This window comes from Phocoena sinus, chromosome 15, assembly GCF_008692025.1.
Source record: "Phocoena sinus isolate mPhoSin1 chromosome 15, mPhoSin1.pri, whole genome shotgun sequence".
Lineage (NCBI taxonomy): Eukaryota > Metazoa > Chordata > Mammalia > Artiodactyla > Phocoenidae > Phocoena > Phocoena sinus.
In genome coordinates, this window is record NC_045777.1 from 56,979,601 (window position 1) to 57,005,152 (window position 25,552).

General features: G+C 53.0%; 1 protein-coding gene across 9 annotated transcripts; it reads left to right on the top strand.

Moving 5' to 3' along the window:
* Positions 1-659: 659 nt before the first annotated feature.
* METTL22 (methyltransferase like 22) lies at positions 660-18,215 on the top strand. 9 transcript variants are annotated; one of them, XM_032606280.1, is made up of 11 exons: positions 660-746; positions 3,582-3,748; positions 5,314-5,670; positions 9,698-9,738; positions 9,827-9,971; positions 12,788-12,859; positions 14,218-14,271; positions 15,250-15,330; positions 15,510-15,612; positions 16,697-16,865; positions 18,105-18,215. In XM_032606280.1, exons 2-11 carry the CDS (start codon positions 3,595-3,597, stop codon positions 18,168-18,170), a joined length of 1,242 nt encoding a protein of 413 aa, XP_032462171.1. In that variant the 5' UTR covers positions 660-746; positions 3,582-3,594; the 3' UTR covers positions 18,171-18,215. The 9 variants fall into 9 exon arrangements, with proteins under 9 accessions (XP_032462171.1, XP_032462175.1, XP_032462177.1 ...); XM_032606282.1 differs by lacking the exon at positions 18,105-18,215 and adding an exon at positions 16,262-16,448 and having other exon boundaries at positions 667-746; positions 16,697-16,833; XM_032606283.1 differs by lacking the exons at positions 16,697-16,865; positions 18,105-18,215 and adding exons at positions 16,262-16,448; positions 16,568-16,676 and having other exon boundaries at positions 667-746.
* The last annotated feature ends 7,337 nt before the right edge of the window (positions 18,216-25,552 follow it).

Below are 25,552 nucleotides of genomic sequence, written 5' to 3' on the forward strand. Positions count from 1 at the left end.
TGCCCAGCCGGCTCCCCCGTACTATCCTGGGGAGTTCAAGAAACAATGTTTCCTTTAAAAACATTTATGTTGCCTGCTCACTCTATTAACCACCCCCTCATGTTTTATCCATGAAACTGATGTTGACCCTCCGTATGTGCATGTAAATGTGTGCACATTTTACATCTGTGGTCCTATGTGCTTGGAAGCTTACTTGAAGTGCAACAGTTATATCAGATTTCATTTCCTGTTAGACGCTAATTAACCTGAGGTTCTTCATTCGCCTGGTGTTGGAGACTTGACGAGTGGATGAATGAATGAAACGAGTACCAGCTATTATATTAATAAGTACTAAGAGCAGGGATAACGATAATTAGTATATAGCTAGTATGCTGGTTAACAGCACAGGCTCTAGAGCCCTATTACCCGGGTTCGAATCCAAGCCTTGCCACTCAGCTGGGTGACCTGGGGCGACCTAACGGCCCCCCTCTCGCAGACCCGTCCCACCCAGGCCGGCCACCCCATTAAACCAGGGCAGGTGAGAGCAGACCTGTGCAGGTGCGAAACTCACCTCCTCAGGGCTGCACCAGTCTGCCAGCGAGGCTGGCAAGCATGCGCGATTCGGCAGGTAGGCGTGGTCACGGGCGACGAGGAGGGACACGCGCGCAGGGGGTGGGGCCGCGCCTGCGCAGGCTGCCTACAATGGCGGCAGCTTGCGCTCCGTGGTGAGCGTTTCTGTTGGGACTTCAGGCAGCGGCCGGCGGTGGGTAAGCCCGTGGGAGAAGGCGGCGGCACGCGGAAGGGTGCAGGGAGCCTCCTGGCACCGAGCCTGGCCTTGAAGTGCGGGCTCCCACGGGCCTGAAGCCTAAGTCCCCACTCAGCCTCAGTTTCCCCGTCTAAGCCAGGGTGTTGGGAGGAGTCCATGCCTTCCTCTGGGTTTCCGTTCGGGGTCCACGCAGCCCCCTTGGTTTTGGATTAGGAAGGGAGGGTGATGCCCGAGCTGTGACTGCAGTTTGAGAGGGCAATGCTTAGCTCGCCAGCTGGAGTTAAGGGAGCGGCAAGACAGAGAGAACGAAGAGCCCCGAGGGTCGAGGACCCTGGAGCCCCTAACTACGGCTCCGCGCCGCGGCCAGGGCCACGTCTTTGCCCCACAGACCCGGGCCTCAGTGTCAGAATCCCTCCTACTTCCTGATTGTTGATGACCTTGTGACACCTGCCAGAGAGAAAGCGTGGGAGGCGGGGAGGCATTTCAACCCCCAGATCCCAGCAAACTGCGTTTAGTGGGCACTCCTGACAGGGTTAGGATGACAGCGTCTGCGTCTGGCCCCTACAGCCTTAGAGGAGCCAAGGACACTTGTCAGCTGCCCAAAGGAGGAAGCAGAGGCCCCATCTGCAGTCGGGGTGTCCTTTCCCTCCTCCCCAGTGAGAAGAGGGGACTGAAGCCCATCCAGCCCCAGCATTCCCAGACAGAGACTGTGAGTCAGCTATTCCTAAATAGAGAAGCTATTGCCTTATTACATCTTCCAGCACATCAGTTAATAATTATTCTTATCAACACTATAATGATAATATTTTCTATTGTCATTTATTGAGCACTTACTATGTCCTGAACCCTGAAAATGATCATTGTCTCATTTAATCCTCACACAGACGCTGAGACAGGTACAAAGTGCTTCTGCATTCCCAGAGATCTGGTTCTAGGAAAAGCCCCTTAAAGGGAATCCACTTAACCTCGTACTCCATTGTAGAGTGCGTTTCCTGGGAGACCTGGGCAGGTTGGATTTTAAATTTGAAATTTCAACTAGAAATTAAGAATACGGGTTTGGCTTTTCTCTGTATTTAAGAAAATTTGGTATGCAATTGCAATATTTTCCCCCAGGATCTCTTTCAGTCCCGGGAGAGCCAGATCTGTCTTTAAAACGATTGGTCATGGGAGGTCTAAGATGTATTTATACTGGATACTCTTCTTGGATCCATCCTGATTTTTCCAGTCCACATTGGTTGAGGACTTTTGCCTGAGGGTCGAGCATTTCTTCTCCATTGGTTTCATTGACACCATGAAATCCTGCATCCGTTTGCCAGATTCACAGGCTCACTTCACGAGCCACTTGCTTTGTGCTGGCTTATAGTGTTAGATAGGAAAGCCAGCCAGCAAGGGGCGACTCTTTTATAAAAATGTTTGTGTTGGTACAACTTTTGCTTCCCCGTGGAAAGTACTTAAATGTAGGCACTCCAGTTATGTGGACTCAGATTGTGGACAGCCTGGGTTATGACGATCCCATTTTCCAGTTAAAGAAATGGAGGCCCGAGAGGTCTCATGACGTGCGTGGAGCACACACGTAGTGCACACACACACCCAAGCAGGGACGGTTCCTGTAGGAGGTCAGGGATTGTGGGCAGGTTTGGGTCAGGCATCTGAAACCAAGGATTTATTAACAATTGCTGCGGACCAAGGGCTCTGCTCAGCACTTAACACCCTTCCCCCACATATCTCCCCCCATCCCCCCACCTACTGCCAACCCTGCAAGGTGAGAATGTAGCTGAAGAAACGGGTTCAGAGAGGTGGAGTAATTTTCTCAAGGTCATGTAGCAAGGAGGTAGGAGACTGGGTTTATACCTGCTCTGCCCAGCATCACAGCCCAAGGCTCTGTCTGCACGCGGCTGCTGCTGTTTAATGCCTTTTGATGAGGTGGAGCATTTGGATGGACGAAAAGCCTTCCTGGTTTTGACCACCTTACCTCCAGCCTGGTTTTCCAAATTAGTTATTGCTGTGTCGCCCTCATAATTTTTCCACATCTGTATATCACCTGTACAGTGATTCCCTTAGTTGCTTTTCCTTTAAATCCACTCACTTTTTTTCATTTAAAAAGAAGGTTTAAAAACAAATGATATATGGGCAGCTGGGGCTAACTTCTAGAAGAAAAAGGTTATAGGGAAAATAACTTCTAGATGCAAAGCATACATTGTGATTGAATACTGGTTTAGGAAAAACTAGCTGCAAAGGACGTTTGGGTGTCAAATGGAGAAAATTGATTATGAACTGGGTTTTAAATGGTATAAGGGAATCGTTCATTGTTTTAGGTCTGCTAATGGTCTTATGGTTATGTAGGAGCATGTTCTTTGGAGACAGATGCTGAAGAATTATTTAGGGGTTAAATGATGTGACGTCTAGAAGGTGCTCAGTTCAGGGGAGAAAAAACCTAGATAGATGGATCGATTTATCATGTGAAAAAGCATTAATGATCATTGAATCTAAGCAGTGGGTCTATGGCTGTTTATTATGCTATGCCCTCAACTTGCTATTTGAAAATTTTCATAATAAAAAAGTTGGAAAAAATAAAAAAGGAAAGGGAAACTTTATCAGTATAAATGGACATGTAGATCTCTTGCCATAAATAAACGATTGCTATGAAAATAACACAGTGCAAAACAAAATAACCGTTCTAGCTGCATTCTGTTCCCTTGCCAAGGCTCTGAGACGTTCTCCTTCAGGAAGAATTAAGAGAGGATTGAAAAGGGAGCTCTCTGCCACCTGGCTGGGGTCGTTTACACTGTTCCCCCTCTGGGACCTGCTGTCCTGAGGACTTGCTCTCGCCTCTTAGGTGCTGCTGTCCCATGGTTGATGGGGAGCCCGGGCCATGGTTGCCGTCTCCCTCCCCAGCCATGGACGAGATCACCTTCAAAAGCGACACCGTGCTGTCAGACGTCCACCTCCACACCCCAAACCAGAGACACCTCATGGTGCGGCTGAGTGGCGTGGGGCAGCCCGGTAAGGTCCCTGCACCCCAGGGAGCCCATTGTGTTTCCTGCTTTCTCCCAGAAAAGATTGGGAAGACTGGATTGTTTAGCTTATCCTCACACCACTTCTTAAGTGCCCTTGTTTCACTGAGCAAACCCCTGTGCTTTTCCGAGCACCTGCTCTGTGCCAGACCTGGACGCGATGCTGGGAATGCAGAGGGAATGAGTCAAGCTCTGCCTGGGGGAGCCCACGGGCCAGTGGGGGAATCAGGGCTCAGGGACTCCCCCAGCCCACTGCCCCTACCCCCGGCTGACTCCTCCCACCAGGGCTCCCTGGTTTTTCTCCTGCACACACTCCCTCACTCCTCTCCCCAGTATCCCAGGAGGTCCTTTGAAAAATGCAAATCATACCACTGCCCTGATTTAGACCCTCCAGTGGCTTCCCTTGCTCTTAGAAGGAAATCAGAGCCCTCACTTTGGCCTGCGAGGCCCAGCCCCTGCCCGTGTGTCCACACTTCTCTCTCCCGCCCTCGCTGCTCAGTGGCCACTTTCTGCCCCTTTCCGCCCCTCACACACTGCATATACCTTCCTCTCTGAGCACCTTTGCTCTTGCTTTTCGCTCTGCCTAGAACGTTCTTCCCTCCCTGGCCGCCCTCCCCAGCTCCGATCACTGTTGTATTTGCTTGTTCTAGTGCAGTTCATAACTCCCCTTTCCCTCATGTCCCAGTTTGGATTCCTGGATTCAGGAAACTGAGGCTCAGAACAGATAAGCGAGTTGCCCCAGGGTCAGACAGTCGGGGGATGTGGAGGACTCTGGCTCAGGACACCCCCTGCCTCCAGCCCAACTCTCCCGGCACCCATACTCTTACCAAAGCCTGTCCCAGTGACTTTCTGGCCACCAGGTGGTGAGGGACACAGTATCCTTGTCCTCACTTCCAACCTTAAGGCTGAACAGTGCAGTGAGGAGGGCAGAAGCGCAGGGGTTGAGTAGACCGGGTTTGAATCCTGCCTCAGCCACGCCCACAGCTGTGTGACCTTGGTCAGCTCACGTAACCTCTGAGCCTCAGCCTCCACATCTGTAAAACAGAGTGACACTGGGACTTCCCTGGTGGTCTGGTGGTTAAGACACCGCACTTCCACTACAGGGGGTGTGGGTCCCATCCCTGGTCGGGAACCAAAATTCTATAAGCCGTGTGGCGCAGCCAAAAAATTTTTAAATAAAAAATAAAATAGAGTGACACTGCCACTTTCATAGCTGCTGTAAGGAGTAAATGCGGTCTTGTGAGCCGAGCACCTGCAGTGCAGGTGCTCATCGGCGGGGCTGCTCTGGAGGCTGCAGCGTCACAGCCGGATCAGACAGACCTTTGCTGCTGGTTTTATGATATTTCCACCTGGCCTTTCTTTTCTTTTTTCTTTTCCATTATGGTTTATTTACCGGATATTGAATATAGTTCCCTGTGCTATACAGTAGGTCCTTGTCCTTTTTTTTTTTTCACCTGGCCTTTAAAACTCTTCCCAGGTGGAAATTGAGGAAGGGAAATAGAAAAGGAGACAGTTTAGAAATATTCTGCTTTTGTGTTTTGTCTTGCCTTTCAGTCTTCCTGTCCCAGTTCAAGCTTCTGTGGAACCAAGCCTCTCAGACAGACTCGGGGGCTGAGGGTGGCAATCACAGAGCCCATCACGCAGAGGTGACTTCTCCCGCCAGAAGCAGCTGCAGCAGTGAGGGAGTCTCCCTCCAGGCTGGGGCCGACGCCACCAGCCAGGAGGGGGTGGCAGCTCAGCTGGACGAGGATGGGGATTTGGACGTTGTGAGAAGACCACGGGCTGCCTCTCCCTCCAAGCCCTCGGGGCCTCCGAGAGACAAGGTACATCCCATGATTCTAATGCAGGAGGAAGATGACGTCCTGGGAGACGAAGCACAAGAGAGTGGCCCCTACGATGTCATCAAAATAGGTAATAAAGGGCTGCTCACCTGCCGCCAGGCGGCGCCACAGCGTCGGTCAGGGCACAAGGCTGCTGAGCACGGGCCCATCCAGGCATCTCAGGGCAGGACAGGTTAGCAGGACCGGCGTCCAGACACTGGGAGCCAGTAGTGCCGCTGGCAGCAGGGGAGCTTGCCAAAGTGCTGTCGGCTCACCCTCCTGCTCCAGACTCTTCAGTGGCTCCCCATTGCCCTCGGGACACAGTACACACGCTCAGCATAGCTCTGGGGCCCCTGTGTGAGGTGGCTCCGCCCTCCTCTCCAGCCTCAACTCACACCAGCCTCACCCGCTCAGCCTCTGCGCTTTCTCCCTGTGCACCTCTGCTTCTGCCTCCTCCTCAGAGGGCTCGCTCCCTAACACATTCCTGATTGTACAAGTCCCAGCTTGGCCATCCCCTGCTCCGGAAGCTTCAGTGCTGCTGCCTCCTGCATCAGTACTCTGATCCTACGTAGCATGCCAGGGTGTGGGTCGGGGTTGTTTGTGGAAGATTTGGCCCACAGGAGCCCGCAGCAGGGAGCCATGGCAGATTCTGGAGCTGGAGCAGGGCAGAGGGGGAGGGAGGGGGAGGGAGATCCAGAGTTAACCTGGAGGAGTGTGTGGGCCCATCAGATGGGCTGGGAGCTAGAAGCTGGGGGTGTGGGGGGTGGAGGAGGCAGGGATGCAGTGGCAGGAGAGGTGGGGCGGAAGGAGGTTTCAGCAGGCACTCAGGCAGGGCCCAGAGCATCCATGGCCAGGCATAGGGGCAGGCAGAGGGCTTTGGTGACTCGGGGATTTTGATGTCTGGAAATGCCAGGAGTTGAGAGCAGCCAGGTCAGGAAGGAAGCCAGAGATGATGAGGCACCTATAGTGCTTTGATGTTCACCTTCATCACCTCACATAGTCTTCTCAGCCTCTCTGAGGGGTGCTACAAATGAGGAAGTGACGAGCCCAAGGCCGTGCCGTTTGGGGGCAGGGAGGAAGGTTCTGAGTCCGTGTGATCCATCTCCACAGCCAGGACTCTGGCCATCCCCAGCACTGCTGTGATGTGAGTCTGTTCACTGAGATGCAGGGTCCTGGATGGTGCCTGAGGTCCCAGGTAAAGGCCTCCCCCAGCACTGGCCTGGGTTGCGCATATGGGGTCCACTGGGCGCTCTCAGAAACCCAGACAGAACAGCAGCTCTGATAGCCGTGCGGTCATCCGTTCAGCAGACGGTTACCAAGGGCCTGCTGGGTACCAGGCAGGCTGGTTCTAGACCACCCTGGTGGGGGCTCTACCCTGTTTTCTGTGGATTACCTCTGGTCCTCATGGCCTTTCCAGGGATGAGTATTCCCATTTCACAGAGGAGGGAACTGAGGCTCAGAGAGGTTGAGGAACTTGCCCAAGATCACACAGCTAGTCAGTGGCAAAGCCTTGACTCACACTCAGTCCATCTGACACCACAGCCCATGCTTCTTACCCATGTCACGTGATCAGAACATTGGAAAGTGTTATTCATGGGGGCCGATGACTGCTCCTTTCCCTCAGCCGTCACTTAACTGGCCTCCCTGAGGAGGGGGGCAGCAGACTTCACAGAGCTGTTTGGCCTCCAGGGCGCATGTTTAATGTTCCGGGAATTTCCCATCCTGCAAGCTGAGAACAAAGTCCCACAGGGCAGGGTAGGGTCAGTGTGCCGCCAGCTCTGCCTCGCTATGAAGCCCCATCTCACAGCGCCTGGAAGTTCGCCCTCCTTTTCAGCTCACTGTCGCTCGGTCCCTACCTGCCCTGAGGGAGAATAGAAAGGTCATTGAATACCTGAGCTTAAGCAGTAACTCCTAACTATTCCATCCGCAGCTGTACACTCACATCTGTAAAATGTGGCACAGGGGAAGGGGTCCTGGTCTCAGGATCCTGTAGAGCTCTTCCACCCCTCACAAGCCAGGGGACCCCGGACAAGTATCCTGCCCACCCAGAGCCTCAAGTTTTTGGACCTATGAAAGGGTTGGGAAAGCTGCCCTCCCTGGGTTTTGGTGGTGATTTCATAAATACTGCCCCGTAAGTGCTCCTGCAGGGCCTGGTGCAGAGCAGGTGCTAAGCAGGTATCCCTCCCCTGGCCACCCTGTTCCTCCCATTCGTAAGCCCAGCCTTTTTTTAAGGTTATAGACCCATTTGAGAAACTGATTAAAATAAAATTCTCTTAGGGGGAGGAGAATGTGTTTTCCAGACTACTTCCAGGGATTGTCAAAAATCTAAAGTTTATCCACGAACCTGCTAGGAATCCACAGACCCAAGGTTCAAAGTAAATTATGATCATTTCCCCCATTTTATAGATAAACTGGGATGCAAAGAGAACTCAGAGGAGGCAGGGCTAGAACTTGGGCTGTCGGATCCTGAGTCACGTGCTTTTTCCATTGGCCTGTGACTTGGGCAAGTACGTTAACCTCTCAGAGTTCAGTTTTCTTGTCAGTAAAATGGGTATAATCTCTGGTTGTGAGGAACTGAGAGAGATGGCACATGTAGAGTTCTTAACACAGTGCTTGGTGCATAGTAGGTGCTCAAAAAACGTGAGCTGCCGTCAGCTTTCATTCCAGGGGACTGATCTGAGTGTGGAGGAGGGAGACGGGTTGAGGAGGAGAGTCTGGGTTCCTGCAGGTCTAGAGACGGTCCTGGTAGGGGCAGGGTACGGCTCAGATACTAAGACTGTCTGTCTAAGCCCATTTGCCAACCCTGGAGTTTCTCGTGTGTTCCTCAGGCTGGGCTTTTATGTTCTTAAGACGCCACTGGAATTGTTTCAATATAAGGTGTGACTTTCCTCTGGGGCAGGAGCTCTCTGCCCTTGACCCTGGTTAGGGAGGCCATTGAGCCCATGAATGAGGGGATGTTATTTCTGTATCTTGTAAAGGAGCAAACTGTGGCTCTGGTGCTGAGAAGTTCGGTGACTCACGCCACCGGCCAGACTGCGTGACTGAGCCTGGCTCACACGCAGGTCTTTCTGAGCTCAGTCCATGTTCTCACTCAAGGGAAGCTAAGCACCCCTTAAATGCAGCTGGAGGCAAAACTTAAGTCCACGGGCCCCCTTGGAGAAAAGACCAGGCATAGACGACCGAGGTCCCCGTGGGAGGGCACCCCTGGCTCAGCCAGGCAAACTGGAAGGAGACAAAGAAAGATGGGAGGAGGGGAGACGCGCGCCCCAGCCGGGGGCCAGTGGGCCGGGGGCAGTATGCCGTGGGGCTGCAGAGACTGGGGAAGAGGGATGGGCAGGATGGGGGGAGCTGACACTGAGGGTCCGGAGCAGGGCTGGAAAGCGAGGAGGCCTCTTCTCTCACATGCACACTCACACAGACACAGACACACCCCTTCAGCCTTGCTGTCCCCTCCCCCCGCCACTCCCGCTCCCTGCTCCCGGTTTGAGGTGAGCCTGGGGTTTGATGTGAACTAGTCTGCCATGCGTGTGTGGTGTTTTGATGGCCGGCACCATCTTGCTTAAAGATACGAGAACCGGTTCTTATTTAGCAGGAAAAACGTTTGCCATCATTCCCTTTTCTCCTTGATCTCATAGTTCTGTTCTCCACCTCCCCGCAACAACCAGCACCAGATTTTGTCCTAATGTATTTTGTGCTTGAGAATACTCCCTAACATACTTATTTTTCATCCAGAAAGGATATAATCTGAAACTTACTTTGTTAACTCCTAGTGTGGTTCTGAGCGTAAGAAAATATTTTGGAGTGAGTTGTGATCATTATTCCCATACAGTTGATCAAAAGAACATAAATATATTATGACCGTAACATGCGGTTACTGAACATAAAAAAGTGGAGTGTGGGGTATGTGTGTTTGATTAAGTTGGGCCAAGTCCTCCTGTGACCCGAGCCTCTGGGCTGCGGGCAGAGAGACGCAGGGATCTGAATGAGAGCAACGCTCACACGCCCCCTCCTGACTGTAGCCTGGCCTGTGTTTCTGCTGCCTCCCCCACACCCCGTCTGTCTCTGTCCATCCCCGTTTTCACGGTGGCCCTTTCTCTCTCGGTTTCCGTCCCGTCCAGAGCACACCATGGCCACCCCCCTGGAGGATGTTGGCAAGCAGGTGGGTAGGTCCCGTCCGCTTCCCACGGCCCTGAAGGGTCTCTCGGGAGCCGCAGGCCACCTTTGTTCCTGGTCCCTCTCCCCTCCAGGTGTGGCGGGGCGCCCTGTTCCTGGCGGACTACATCCTGTCCCAGCGGGACCTCTTCCAGGGTCGCACGGTGCTGGAGCTCGGGGCGGGCACCGGGCTGGCCAGCATCCTCGCGGCCACCATGGCGCAGACCGTCTACTGTACAGGTAACGCCCCACCGTCTCAGGCTGAGGGGGAGTAGGCTCTTCACAGAACGTGTGCTGACTAGATAAAAAGTGAGGCAGGAAACTGGACACTGGACCTTGGCTGTTCTCGCCTTTGCCCTCCTCTTTCGCTGGTTTTCTCCACCCTTCGTTGTTTTCTCAGCAGTGTGAGGATGACCCAGCAGGACCGGCGGGTGCAGGACCAGTGGTTCTGCTGGTACCTCTGTTCACACCCCCTCAAAAGAATAAACATCTCAGAAAACCGTGAGGAATATGCCTCTCATATGGCTTAAAAACAAGCTTTTTTTTTTTCTGATTATGGAAATCTTGCCTACTCTCTGTGGAAAATTTGTAGAACAGCAAATAACATTTCCTCATGATTTTACATTTCCCATATAAATTCAACAATATGCAGTTCATTGCATGCCCACTACATGCCAGACACAGTTCCAGATGCAGGAGACCCAGGAGTGAATGAAACAGATCAGGTCGCTGTACTCAGGGAGCTTTAGAATCTATTTCTTAACGTTCGTATATATATTTTTTACAAGTTTTTTCCTTTTCCTTTGTGTGTACCTATTCCCAAACAATAGCTAAAGTCAAACTGTATATATTCAGTGCTGTATCCTGCCAAAAATGTCAAAAAAGGGAAAAAGCATTTTCCACTGTCATTGAAAATTACTTATAAATGACTTTCAATGACCAGGTAATGTTTTGTCCCTTTTTTTTTTTAACCATTCTTATATTACTCGACATTTTGGCTGTTTTCATACGTTGTGTTTTGTTTTGTTTGCATTTGTCTATTGCACTGCAACAAACACTTTTGTGCATCATTGTCTGATAATCCTTAAACTAGATTCCTCGAAGTGGGTGGGACCTTTCTTAAGCTTTTGATACTTATGGTCAAATGATTGCTTTTTAAATTTTTTATTTTGAAATAATATTAGGTTCACATAGAAGTTGCCAAACTAGTATAGAAAGTGCCCTGTACCCTTCACCCAGCTCCCCCAGTGGTAACATCTTCTGTACCGTAGTTTGGGGATCACACCAGCAAATTGACACAGAGCAGTACTGTCAGCTACACTCCAGATTTGCCGACGTGCTTTTTTAGGGAGAGTATACCAGTTTACAAGAAAGTACAATAGTATCTTATCAGGTAATTAGTGTCATTATGTTTTAAATCTTCGATATCTGCTAGGCAGGAAGTGGTGCTGCTGACATGCTTTGCGTTTTGTGGATTCCTAGTTGACGTTTTCGTGGCGCACGTCTTTTGCTTCTGAGCTAGGAAAGGGGAAGCTAGGGGTGGCCTGGGAGTCGGGCGTACTTTTCAGATACCCTGCATAAGCCACCCTGTTTACTCCTCCTTGACAATTCAGTGTAAATCGCCAGTGAACTTCTCAAGAGTCAAGCCGTAAAGCAACAGTGCCTAGCGCCTGACAACAGCATCTAATCAAGTTATCTTACCCCTGAGAGAGATTTACTGGAGAGGAGGAGAGCTTGCATCCTGTCAGCATATTCCAGTTAGTAGAGCCTTTTCATGAGCATCGGCACCTTTAACCTCACAGTGACCCTGGGCAGTGGCCGGGGAGCCTGTCACCATCCCCTCCATCCAAGTGGGCAGGGTAAGGCTGAGGTCAGGGGGCTGGGCGAAGGTCACATACATGGCCGCTGGCTCACAGCACGGTGCCTCTCATCATGTGGGGGGCTCAGGCTGTTTTCTGTGGAGCAGGGTTCTGTGGGCTCCCTCGGGGGCTGGCCAAGGGGTGGAGCGGGGGGCAGCCCCAGGGCTCTGGGTCTCCCACCGCCGCTCAGCCATCGCTGCTCCTCTCGTATGTGCTTGGTGTGTTAGAATCCCGCACAAGATCTGTTTTGACAAAAAGTACCATAAAGGCTTAAAAACTGCTGACCCAGTCCTGTGTTGTCAGGCACATACATCAGTATTCTCTTTACCCAGTGGCCCAGGAGAAGGGACAGGTGCGGCCCTTCGGTGAGCAGAGCCACACACACACACACACATCCCCGGCTCTGCATGGTCCCTGAGGTGGAAACGATGGTCCAGTCCCGGGAGGTCTGCAGTGGGCGGGCGAATGCCATTCACAAGACCCCCCGTGCCCTCCACATGCACGCTCTCCTAACGGGAAGTTAATTTTGGCAAAGCACTTCCCCCACTGCCGTCAAGGATACACTGTGCTACAACTCAGGTCTGCTCAAGTGACAGGAACCCCCGTCTCATCAGAGCAGCAGGTGGCTTGGGAGACGTGATGGCGGGATGGTGAGTCAGGCGCCAGGGTGCCTGCCTCCAGCCTGCCCGAATGTGCTCTGTCTCCACCGATCACAGCCAAATGCCCTCCTGGCTCCGGTCAGTTTTCTGGGGTGTCAAAGAGCGAGGCTTGTTGGAGTCAGAGACACCTGGGTTCAAATCCCAGCCCTGGCTCTGCCCAGCCACGTGACTGCCGGAGTCGCTTTGCCTGTGACGGGACCGTGACACCAGCTCAGGGTCATTAGAAATATGGAGGGTGGATTCGGGAAGTGTGCGCATGTGTCATACGCTCGAAGGATGCTGGGAGTTCTCACCCTTCCCTGGAATGCAGAGTCTGTCCCCACCAGACAGTCTTCTCTGTTTTAAGGCAGAGATCGTTAGAAAGAGCCTTAAGGTGAACATATTTCATTTTAGTATAAAACACACAGGAGAAACTTTTGTTTCAATTTTGCACGTTTCTGCAGCCGTGCTATTGGTACCAGCTCTCTCCAGGCAGAAACACAAAGATAAAAGTGTCGTCACGACCGGCACCTTATGACTTGCCCTTCTGTCTTTCCAGATGTCGGTGCAGATCTCTTGGCCATGTGCCAGCGAAACATTGCCCTTAACAGCCACCTGACTGCCGCTAGAGGTGAGGCCCAGCAGGTTCCCGCCCGGGGGGGAGGTTTCCCTGTTTCGCAGGTAGACAGACACCCAGAACCACGACACTGGGAGGCGGGGTTCTCCCTGCGTCCCTGGACACCTCGGTAGTGGAGGGACGGACGTCTCGGCTTTGTATCACTTCAGATGCTTGACGGCTCTGTCCTCGCCTCATCTCTTCCCACGCCCACAGCCACGTCCTACCTCAGCTCTCTCCTCCCTGCAGGTCGCAGGGCCCTACCTGGTCTCCCCAGCTCCTGTCTGAGCTGCCCAAGCATCCAGAGTGACCTTTCTAAGATGCAGCCTGACCCCTTCACTCCCCACTGAGCATCTTCTGGGGGTGAAGTCCAAGGTCTTCCTCTGGCTCCAGACCTCCTGGTCTGGCCCTGGCCGGCTTTTCCTGTCTCCTGTCCTGGCAGCCCCGCTGTCCAGCCCTGCATCCAGTGAGCCACGGGCTCACTTCACATGCTCTTCCCTCTGCCCAGAGCGCCCCCGCCCTGTCGGCCTGACCATCAGATTCCTGCCCCGCTGCAGGAGTGAACTGCCATGATGGAGGAGCTGCCCCGCCAGGCCTCCTGCTCCAAGCGCGATCTGGGGTGCTCTTCTGGACTCCGACCGGGTCATCTGGCCCCCCAGGCTTCAGAGCCTTCAGAGGTTTCTCATTGCTCTCGGAGTACAGACCCAACTCCTTGGCTTCTCCGGACCCCGTGGGGCCTGCCTGGCCCTTGCCTGTCGGCAGCCCCTTCCCCACAGCGGCTCCCTCCGCTCTAGCCATCCTGCCCTTGCTGGAGGTTCCATCCGCTTGGGGCCTTTGCTCTGCTCTCTCCTCCTGCCTGTTTCCTCTCCCTCTTCCTCCTGTCTGTTCCTAATCATGCTCAGACGTCCAGGCAAGATCACAGTCCCCTTACAGACTCTCCTTACACCTTGAACCATGGTATTTTGACATTTGTTTGTGGGACGAGTTGATTGGCATCTGCCGCCCCACTAGAGCACATGCTCCGTGAGGTCAGGGCCCTGTCTGATCCCCTGTGTCGTGTTTGTTGAATGCCCAGGGCACAGCAGGCTGTCAGCAGGCCTGGAAGGAAGAAGTGGTGTGAAGTGCCTTCTCCTCAAAGCCTTCCCTGACACCCATCGACACGAGAGCCCTGTCCTCCCGTGCACCTGGCACGTCCTTTTCATATCAGTGTCTGCTCCCTGCTGGTCTCCTAGGACAGGGATGTACCTTATGAATCTCTGCTCCCTGGGCCGACACCGGGCCTGATGCTCAGCACTCAAAAAATGTGGGATGGATGGATCTTGGTGTGTAGTGGGAAGTTTTTTCTTCTTTCCTAACTTGTGTTCATTTTGCAGGCGGTGTGATTAAGGTCAAGGAACTGGACTGGCTGAAAGACGATCTCTGCACAGGTGCGTGGCCTCCTCTGTCGTGTCCCAGTTGATTCATTGGTTCCTTGTGCTGCGCCAGGCCATCAGCCCTGTGGCCTTGACCGCCCAGCAGAGTCCTAGCTCCGTTGGCTGCTGAGTGACAGCTGCCATTCTTGGTGCTGCATGTCAGGCACCCTGCACTCATTCTGTCATTCAGACTCAGAGTATCACTGTCCAGTCGGTCCTGTAGTCCCCAGTTCCGGGGAAGACTGATGCTCAGAGAGGTTCAGTGCCTGCCCAGGGTCACAGGTACCTAGCAGGTCAGGGTGTGAACCCAAGTCTGGGACTCCAGGGCCTAGACCGTTTGCCTGCCAGGAAGCAGCTTCCCGCTTAGCACCCGTCCTCTGCCTGCAGCAGGGAGTTGGCCCCAGGGGTTCAGGGGCTGCTGGGTGGGGAACATTTCTAAATTTCTTATGCAGACTGTTTCAGACCTACACCTTTGCTCTTTCTTTGTACAAGAACTTTTCTTTTCCCTGTCAGATGTCAGGTGAGGAAAATCATTGCTTGTTGAGGGCCTGTCACCTAGCAAGCACCTAGCACACTTGAGGTCCTTTGGTCTCCCCGACAGTCCTGTGAGGGAAGCATTGTTATGCCCATTCTAGTGCAAACACTGCAGCCCAGAGAGGTGAAGCACCTTTCTTGGGGTCACATAGCAAGTCCATGGGGGCAGGAATGCCATGGACGGAGGTGTAGATCGTTTTCTGCACAGGCTACTGGCCGAGTCAGCAGGTCAGACCCCCGTGGATAAGGTAGCCGCCCCGGCAGAAATGGCACCTCCTGCCCTGAAGTTTTCCACGTGGGTGGCGGAGGCGCTGGGATTTGGGGCTGCCTGGTGGCGCCCACTGCACCGAGCTTACCCGACCCCATTTCTTTTCCTGAAGCTTCTTTCAGTCTGTCTCGGTGAGAGCTGGTGGCCCGCAGAGAAAGGGCTGAGCCCAAGGTGTCCTTCCCCTTTCACAGATCCCGAGGTCCCCTTCAGCTGGTCGGAGGAGGACATCTCCGACCTGTACGGCCACACCACCATCCTGCTCGCGGCCGAAGGTGAGGGCGCCTCCGCGGCACAGCCGGTGTCACCGCTCGTCGTCACGGGCCGGCTCCCACCACGGCTCCGTGCCACTTTCATTCTGAGCGCTGTGGCTGTTATGTTTATCAAAGATTCCGTCCATGGGGCCCGCTGAGGACTCATTTCCTCTGATATTTGCCTGTTTTCTTCCCCGCAGTGTTTTACGACGATGACCTAACTGATGCCCTGTTTAAAACACTGTCCCGACTGGCTCACAGGTTGAAGAACGCCTCCACCGCCATCCTCTCTGTGGAAAAGAGGTGAGCTCCTCGCGGGGCCAGACTCTCACCTTCCAGATGCGTCCTCACTGGTGTCGTCCTCATCACTTGCTTATCCAGCACCTGCTGCGGCTGGGCCTGCTGGTCCTTTACACACGTGGCCTCGTTTAATCTGCTCGCCAACCCCGCGTGCAGGCACTGCCATCCCCATCGCACAGCCGACGGGAGGAGGGCTGAGGCGTCAGGGACCCGTCCAGGCTGTAGCTGGGCAGTGAGTGCGTCAAAGCCCAGACACATGTCCACTCTGCACCCCGAGCCTTTGCCCTCGCCCTGACACAGAGCCCCTCCGGGGCGTTTCTGCCCGGATGTCCTGAAACGTTAGGGCTCTTGTTGATGGAGTGACCGTGTTGTGATAGACTTGGTGCTGGGCCCCCTGCACACATTTTCCTCTAATTCTTGTGATAACCCACAGCTTTTCTGAAGGCAATTTGGAGTATGTAGCAAAAGCCATAAAACCAAACACACTGATTTTTTTTATTGGAGTATAATTGCTTTACAACGTTGCATTAGTTTCTGCTGTACAGCAAAGTGAATCAGCTATGTGTATACATATATCCCCTCCCTCCCACCCCCCCATCCCAGCCATCTAGGTCATCACAGAGCACTGAGCTGAGCTCCCTGTGCTATACAGCAGGCTCCCACTAGCTACCTATTTTACACGTGCGAACACACTGATTGACCCAGCAGTTCAGCATCTGGAACTGGCCCTGAGGAAGCGATCCCAGCCGTGCACAGAGCCGTCCAGATGGACACATCTGTTGCAGCGTTGTTTACACTGATGACCTCCAGGACCCCCTTCAGGGTCCACGTGACCAGTGGTAACGTGTGGACCCGATCACTCAGGTGGAATCTTGGGCACATGCCTTTCCCTCTCTGAGCCCCAGTCCCCACCTGAGCGGAGGCCGTAGCCGGCCCTACCTCCCAGGCTCTCCTGCAGATGCCGGAAGGCCGCGCACTGGCGCCCAGCATGCAGGAGGCGCTCAGTTAAAATCCAGCGCCGTGACGGGAGGGAGCCACAGAGCCTCTGGTGGTGACAGGCGGTGTGTGTGTCGCGGCTTGTGCGCAGGCTGAACTTCACACTGCGGCACCTGGAGGTCACGTGCGAGGCCTACGACCACTTCCGCTCATGCCTGCGGCGACTGGAGGGGCTGACCGGTGGGCGCCTGCGCTTCGCAGTGGAGCCGGTGGACGCTTCCTTCCCGCAGCTCTTGGTCTACGAGCGCATCCAGCAGCTGGTAGGTGTGCCCGCCCGCCCGAGGGCAGCTTGCTCTGGCGTGAGGCTGTCGGCTGGAGGAGGTCTTGAGCCAGCCTCCAGGTCCAGCCCGGCCCACGCTCTCCCCGCTGACCCTGACGCTGGGCTCTCTCCAGGTCCAAGAGGACCTGCCTGGCCAACGGTCACTTGGCCTTAGAGCACTTCCTCTTGCCGCGGGCAGTGCAGACTCCGGGGGAAGCGGGGGCGGAGGGGGGGCATTGCGTGTGGATTGCTCTTGACTGGGCTGAAGATCTTGATGCAGGAGCCCCAGTGACGACGGCCACGTCTTCACTGTGAAAGTGTGTGGCCTCGTGGCCTAGGCGGGCTTGCCTGATGGCCGATGGCCCGTCTGACGGGGCAAGTGGGGTCCCATCACATAGGCCTCTGAGCAATAACCCCAATGACATGCTCTAGGTGCCGGCTGTCTCAGCGAGAGACAAGGTGAGTCCCGGCCAGGAAAGGGCGGGGCTGGGGTTAATCACTTCCTATTACAGTTTTAAAACCAGCACTAGGGGGAAATCTGGAAAGTCAGAAGACCCTTTAAAATCCCTTAAACTTTGTAGGAGCTGGATTCGTATAAGTCTCAAGGTCTTTCGTTCTCTTGGCCTCTTGTCTGCAGCCGCCCTTTGTCTGGGTCTTTGGAGACCCGGCCTGGCTCTTAGGAGGAGGGGCCTGCTCAGCTCGCCCTCCGGTCCCTTCCGCCAGCAAGCACGGCATTGCGTTCGTTCGTGTGTGCGGTTCCATGTGCGAGGAGGGCCTTCCCTTCATCGCTCCACGGCCTCTGAGCTTCCCAGGCCCCTCCTAGTGAGGGTGCCAGGCTCCCACTAAGAACTTGGCGTGTTTTGTACCTTCTCCACCTGCCAGCATTAAGAGGAGCATCCCACAGCCAAGAAATCAGCTCCTCACAAAATCCAGCAGCTGTGCTGCACGGCTCCCAGAATGGAGAAGGTGTGCGACTTGTGGCCATTCTGGTCCCTTTGGCAGTGTGGCAGCCTCCTGCCTCTCAGATCAGTGCCAGGACTCAGCATCCAGCTCCGCCTCCACGGAACAGCCCAGAGCAATAAAAGCACCAGGAGAGGCTCCCTGCTCTCGCAGCAGCTTTCATGCTGCCCGTTTTTCGCGTCTTGTTTGGGGCTTCTCTTTTGCTGATTACGTCCCTTTATGAAATCGTGAAGTCTCATTTGCACATCTCGGAATCTCCCCCTCTCTCTGTTTGCTGCAGGAGCTCTGGAAGGTCTTTGTGGAACCAGTAACAGAACCCATCGTGTCTGCAGACACAGCTTCTTGACTGTTCTTGTGATGTTTCTGATAAAATTGAAAGCTCACAAAGTAACGTGCTTGAGATTTTATTGTTTAAAAAATACGGCAGGTGGGCCTTGTGTGACCCAATGCGGTTTTCTGCTTCCCAGCAGCAGCCAGAGAACGTTACTGCCCTAGGCTGGGAGTCCATTTGGTTGCATGTGGTTTTTGTGCTGCGGGCTTGGAGTAGGTGTTGCAGGGTGTTTGAGAGCTGCTTGGTCAAGCTGGGCGGTGTTCTCAGCTTGGTTCCGCTGGAGCTGATGACCTTACCCAGGTGCTTCCCTTGGGGCAGGGGCCCCAGGCTGCACCCATAGTTTTTTATGTTCTCTTCTTCTAACTGCTTACAAATGAGTTTAATACCATCTTCACAGTTGCCGTAGTAGCACCCCGCAAAATGGGGCACAGAAGCCTCCTTGCCTTCCACGCTTGCGTGTGCCCTGTCCCTGTCCCTCTGCTGGGGGCCCCTTCAGAGGAGGAGGCAGGAGCTCCCAGACTGGACGCCTCTGGTGGTGGCCCTTGTTTTATGTTTTAACCCTTTGTAACCAAAGTCGGGTGTGCGTAGAACAAACATAAAAGCCACTCCTTTGGGTCCTGCAGCTGCCTAGGGCCGGGGTCCGCGCAGCCACCCGCCTCGAGGGCATTTCCCTTCCTCAGCCTGGCCTTGTTCCCCCTGTCCCCTCAGTCTCTCCACCATGCGCCACCTGTGCACGTGTTTGTCTGTCTGTCTGGTTTTTGATCTTTTTGTCTGTGCCTCTGCTGTGTCTCACCCCCTCCTTCTTGCTCTCCTCCTTTACCTTCTCTTTATGCCCCGTCCACCACCTCTCCCTCCTTCTCCTTCTTTCCAGTTAGGGTCCCTCCCACCCTCCCGGAGGCTCCATTTCCCTGCCTCGCTGCTCCTGCCCGCTTTCCACCAGGGCCCGGCATGCCCCTTCCCCGGCTGCCCCTGCAGCTGCAGCTCAGCTGCTCCTGCCCACGTCGCTTCTCCCCAGGCACAGGTCCGATTGCCAGGCCCGTCGTACCCCCCACCCCTGGTCGCTGGCTTATCCCGACACTGTGGGCTAGGCCTTTGCAGGTCTCAGTTCATTTCATTTTCCCAACAACTCTAGAAGTCAGCAGCCTGGTTAGACCCACTGAACAGCTGAGAAGACTAAGGCTCCAAAAGGGAAAAATCTCCATGAGGTCAGGGACCCTGTTTGTCTCATATACCAATGTATTCCTGGCACGTGATCCTGGCCCAAAGTAGGTACTCGGCACATATTGTCGGTTTTTCTTTTTCTTTTTCTTTTTTTTTTTTTTTTTGCGGTACGCGGGCCTCTCACTGTTGTGGCCTCTCCCGTTGCGGAGCACAGACTCCGGATGCGCAGGCTCAGCGGCCATGGCTCACGGGCCCAGCCGCTCCGCGGCATGTGGGATCTTCCCAGACCGGGGCACGAACCCGTGTCCCCTGCATCGGCAGGCGGACTCTCCACCACTGCGCCACCGGGGGAGCCCTCGGCACATATTGTTGAATGAATCGTTAGTAGGAATTACTGCTTAGGATAGTGGTTTTCAGTTGTGGGCAGTTTTGCTTCCAGAGGCATTTGGCAAAGTTTGGAAACATTTTGGGTGGTCAGCGCTCTAGGAGACGGGTGCCACTGGCCAAGGAAGCTGCTAAACATTCCTGTCCTGCACGGGAGCCCCCCCAACAAAGAATGGTCCAACCCAAAATGTCAGTGGTGCCAAGGTGGAGAAACCGTGACCTGGAAGAAGAGAATTAGCTACTTTAGGAAAGAAAAGTGGGCCTCAGCCATACCTGCCATGAAAGCAGTGCAGGAGAATGAGTCCCAGCCCTTCCCTCTGGGAGTGGAAGTCTACAAACATCATCTCTAAATCTTACAAAGACCCCGAGAGGAGGAAGTATCCCCATTTTAAATGTGAGAAATCTGGGACTTCCCTAGTGGTGCAACGGTTAAGACTCCATGCTTCCATTGCAGGGGGCACGGGTTCGATCCCTGGTCAGGGAACTAAATATCCTGTATGCCACGTGGTGTGGCCAAAATAGATAGATAGATAGATAAATAAATAAATGTGAGAAATCTGAAGTTCAGAGAGGTTAAACAATTTGCGCACCATCACACAGCTGCCGAGTGGCAGAGTCAGGCTCCCAGCCCAGGCCTGTGCTCTTCCCACATCCCCACAGTGCGGTGCCTGGACCGGCAGCACCGGCGGCAGTGGCATCACCTGGGAGCTTGTTAAACATGTAGCAGCAACACAAGCCCAGACCGGAGTCAGATCTGCATTCTGACAAGACCCCTGGTGATTTGTGAACACAGCGGTTTGAGATGCATAGCGTTAGAGCTACTCCCACTTTCCAAGGTTCCTACACACAAAAAAATCCCTGATAGACTCGCCATAATCGTGCAGATCACGATGGGATTTATTAATAACAAGTCTTCGAAATAGAACCCCACCCCCCCAGACAGAGCCGCAGCTGGTGATGTATCAGCATTACCGGTGACATTTTCCTAGTGCTCCTGGGGGCAGGCCTATAAATGTAATTGACACCAGGCAATAGAGTTTGTCACGCCTTTCACCTGGCACGTTAGGGCAAGTGCTTTTATGTCCAAACCACTTGGCCTGAAAGCTTCCTCTAAGTGGAGCCTGGAATTAATCTTGATTCACTATAATTCAAGGCATCATCAGATTTTCACTTCTCAGAGTGGAAATGCACCCTTATCGCTGTGTTTTAAGGCTTTGCTTGAGCTTCTTGTAAGCACTTGTTTGGCAGTGCTATTTCAGAATCATCAAACCATCAAGGTGTTCTGCTAGAGAATTAACCCAGGCCATTGGACTTAAATTTTTTTTTTTACATATTCTAACACTTTCAGAGGATATATGGCCCCGGGAGGGGACTTGACTTGGTGGTTCAAGCCTACACGGGAAAGATTTGGTAAAACCAACAAATAGTAACGCTGTGGGCCCAGCACTTCTCAGATTCTATGCACGTGAATCACCCAGGGTTTTTTGTTTTGTTTTGTTTCGTTTTTAAATTTATTTTTGACTGCGTTGGGTCTTCGTTGCTGTGTGCGGGCTTTCTCTAGTTGCGGCGAGCGGGGGGCTACTCTTCGTTGCGGTGCACGGGCTTCTCATCGCGGTGGCTTCTGTTGTCGCAGAGCACGGACTCTAGGCGCGCAGGCTGCAGTAGCTGTGGCTCGCGGGCTCTAGACCGCAGGCTTAGTAGTTGTGGTGCACGGGCTTGGTTGCTCCACGGCATGTGGGATCTTCCCGGACCAGGGCTCGAACCCGTGTCCCCTGCATTGACAGGCAGATTCTTAACCACTGCGCCACCAGGGAAGCCCCTTACCCAGGGTTTTGATGGACGCAGATGCTGACTCAGTCCCGGGTGGGGCTCGGTGCTGCAATTTACCAGGCTCCCAGATGATGCTGGTGCAGGGACCACATTGTGGAGAGCAAGACTGTAATGTGTCATCCCTGGTTAAGAGCACAAACTTTGGGGTTGGGCAGACCTGGGTTCAATCCTGGCTCTGCCACAGACCAGCCAGGTGACCTTGGACAAACGACCTAGTCTCTCGGAGCCTCAGCTTCCCCATCTGTAAAATGGTAAGTCTCCCCTCTTCATGGAGTTATTGTGAAGATGATATGAGATAATCTGAGTAAGATGCACCGGGGAAATTTTTAGTAGATTGCAGGTATTGTCCTAATGTAGAGTTGTTTGGTTTGGGAGCATCTTCAGTTTGTACACCGTGGCCTGGGTGATTTATAAGGTCTGGTTGTCTGTCATCATCACCTGCTAGAGGAATCACTGAGAGCCATCTCTACCTCTCTGTGTACATAAAACGGATCCTGGGAATTCCCAGGCAGTCCAGTGGTTAAGACTCGGTGCTTTCACTGCTGTGGCCCGGGTTCAATCGCTGGTCGGGGAACTAAGATCTCACAAGCCACAGTGTGCAGCCGGAAAAGAAAAAAAAAAAAAAAAAACAGATCCTGTGTGTTACCTATCCTGCCACAATAGCTGGGCAGAGAGCAAATTTGAAAAGTCATACTGAACAGGCCTGCCTTAAATTCCAGGCTCCGTGTTACACACAAAGGTCACTTTGGAGGACCTGAGTGGCCCTCAGAGGAATAGGCAAGTCACCTTCAGCACCACTGGTGGGGGAGACCACTGCCTGGGGAAACGATCTCAGGGTCCAGGTATCTCATACAGGGTGGAGCTGGAAGTGGGATGTCGTGTCTGCCCCATCCGAGGTGAAAACTAGTGCATGGGGCTGACCCTAAGTTGGCAGGCAGATCCTGGCCCTCCGTGACTCTGATGTAAAGCATCCTGGTAGGAGCCTGAGCTTGCTGTGTCTCTGCATCAAGGTGACCCGTAGGCCTCTGGGCTCTGGGCTGTAGCAGCCGTACTGGGTACCTGGGCGCTGGTCCTCCTGATGGGATGACGACACTGTGCGTGCTATGTTCCCTGCCCTGCAGTCTTCTAGAAAGCTACGCAAGTGTGGTATTAGATCTCGGGAATGTGACTGCAAGGTCAAACCCACCTCGGCCAGCACATGGGCCGAGGTGCTGAGTAGGTGGTCACACTGCAGACAGTGGAAGAAGGCAGGGGTTCACCCCTGGTCCCAATTGGAACCCAGGACACCTCCCAGACTGTGCCGTTCCCCACCCGGGGTGGCAGCCCCGTGCCCCAAAGCAGGTGGCAGCCAGGACTTGGTGACCCAACACTGCTGAGTGGTTTTTCTCCACAACACTGGGGCAGCTAGCTGGTGGTTCTGAAATCCATGAACTATTCAGTGATGTTACAGTCTCTCTACCAACAGACTGAGAAATCAACCTGATGGTTTTGTGCATTTTAACCCTCTGTTAAAACCACAGGAAATTCCCTGGCGGTCCAGTGGGTAAGACTCCACGCTTTCAATGCAGAGGCCTGAGTTCAATCCCTGGTCAGGGAACTAGATCCCGCACGCATGCTGCAACTAAAAGATCCCTCATGCTGTAACTTAAGACCCAGCACAGCCAAAATAAATAAATAAATATTTTAAAAATAAAACCACAAAGGGGCAGGGTCAGCCCCGCAGACCAAAAAAAAAAAAAACCTGTGGGCTTGGGTGCTGGAAGATGCCCTGGATGCTTGGGGGCAGCCCTGACCTCTGTCCCCACATGGACACTCTTCTCGTCAGAACAATCTGGCATCCAGTGAATGTGAGTTCTGTGCTGATAGGAAAAAAATCGATGGGATGATTGGAAAGAGCATAAGAATCAGAGGAAGAAACAGTACCACCATTGGTGATTAAACCCGTGGGAAATAAAGCTAAATGCAGTGCAGGGGACAAATAAATGAGTAGAAACACCAATCTCTATTGATTGATAGATGCCTGGTCAAAATGGGTCTTGAATTGGTTTTCCGTGGGGAACACTAGGTGATTTTAAGCAGCAGAGTTGTAATGATTAAAATCTAACTTTATTCTTAAGCTGCCGTATGTAGTAAAACCTTAATTAACTAGAACTCAATTCATTAAACCTGCTTGCCCATCACTTCCAAGGCTCAAGCCACTGGGAGAGTTAAGCATAGGAGGGAACTTGAAGAAGGATCACAGCACATCAGCACCCTCCCCTAAGCACCTGGGCAGTGAGGAACCACCTAGAAAGATGATGACCTCAGGGGAGGAGAAAGCCTTGCTTCAAAACCAGGCCTGAGTACGATGCTGCTGTGGGAGCCCTGGAGTATCAAGGTAGTAAAAGCCAACCGTTCTGAACACTTTGGAGGTGTTAGCTCAGTAAATCCCCCGGCATGCATATGAGGCAGGTAGTATCAACCCCACTTTATGGCTGGGTAAACTAAGGCATGGGGGCAGGCCAGGTAACCCTCCCAAGGTCACATAGGTGGTAAGCGATGGAGTCAGAAATTGAACCCAGGCAGTCTGGACCTAGAGTGTGAACACACCCACGGGCCATCCACCCCTCCAAGTAATCTGCCCACCACGGCACTGCTTATAAATGGCAACTCTAAGGTATGTGTTTCTACGTGGAAAGTTACACACTGCACCACGGGCTTGGGTTAATCCTGGGGCGTGGGATTGAGGAAGGAGTTGATAAAAGACTTTGCCTTTTGTACTGTGCACACCTACACCTGACCTTTGAACAACACAGGTATGAACTGCCTGGGTCCACTTATTCTCGGATATTTTTCTATAGTAAATACTACAGAACCTCACAGTCCACGGTTGGTTGAATCCGTGGATGCGGCAGGACCGCGGATACCGAGTGCTGACTAGAAATTAATTATACTTGGATTAATTCCCACATTGTTCAAGGGTCAACTGTACTTTGTTTTTACAACCAGCGTGGGGTATTTTTGTGTTTTTCTTTTTTACTGCAAATAAAGATAAAAGATAAGCTCACACACGTGCGCCCACGCACGCGCGCGCGCGCACACACACACACACACACACCCTCAAATGCTACCTCCACCAAGAGACCCATTTGAATGCAAATGGGTCAAACCATGCTTTTGGAATGTGGCTCAGTAGCCAATCTCGGAAAATAAAATCAATTTTGACCCAAAGGCTCTAGAAAGACTTAGAGAAACAGTTACCCGTGTGGAGGCCAAATCATGCCTCAGGTGGCTCTGGGGCTGCAAGACCCTGTGCTCCGTCCTCCTCCAGCTGAGACCCAGATGACAATGACACAGAAGGAGAGGACTCGGGGCCATTTAATAAAGCTCCACGTTGTCCAGTTTTCCTGTTTGGGAATTTGGCATATCCAAGCCCAGGAGAGCATGGCCACCGTCTGCACTAAAGGCTGGAGTCGCGCCATAGATTTTATCCACATTTCTAGCCCATTACTTTTTCAAAGAGAGCCCTCACAGACATGGCAGCCAGCTGAAAGTGGGCATAAATCCAGCTACCACAGGGGGAGTGACTCAGACCTCTGAGCCTCTGCCCAGTGGCTGGAGAACACTAATATAAGCGAGGCAGGCCCTCTGTAGAGAGCACAGAGGTTGTATTAGTTACATATTCACTGCATAACAAAATACCCCCAAAACTTAGAGGCTTAAAACACAAACATTTATCCTCCTACAGTTTCTACGGTCAGGAATCTGGGTTTGGCTTAACTGGGTGCCTCTGTCCCAAGCTCTCTCACAAGGGGTTCAGTGTCTTTGCTCTTTAGGACATCAACCAAATTTATGTCTAAAATGGCAACTTCATCTCACCATTTTCCCAACTTACTCTGACAATCTCTGGTTTTCATATCCTCTTTTGAACCAGCTCATCCTGCTTAGTCCCTCTTTAGTGAATTAAACAAGGTTCTGCAGCGTGCTCGCTATCAATTTGAAGAGAATTACCTTTTAATGCTTTGAGAATTATAACGTCCACG

Coding starts and splice junctions, on each gene's coding strand:
- METTL22 (XM_032606280.1), top strand. CDS start 3,595: ATGGTTGATGGGGAGCCCGGGCCATGGTTGCCGTCTCCCTCCCCAGCC. Junction 5,671..9,697: donor CTACGATGTCATCAAAATAG/GTAATAAAGGGC, acceptor CGTCCCGTCCAG/AGCACACCATGGCCACCCCC. Junction 16,866..18,104: donor ACGAGCGCATCCAGCAGCTG/GTAGGTGTGCCC, acceptor TGTTTGCTGCAG/GAGCTCTGGAAGGTCTTTGT.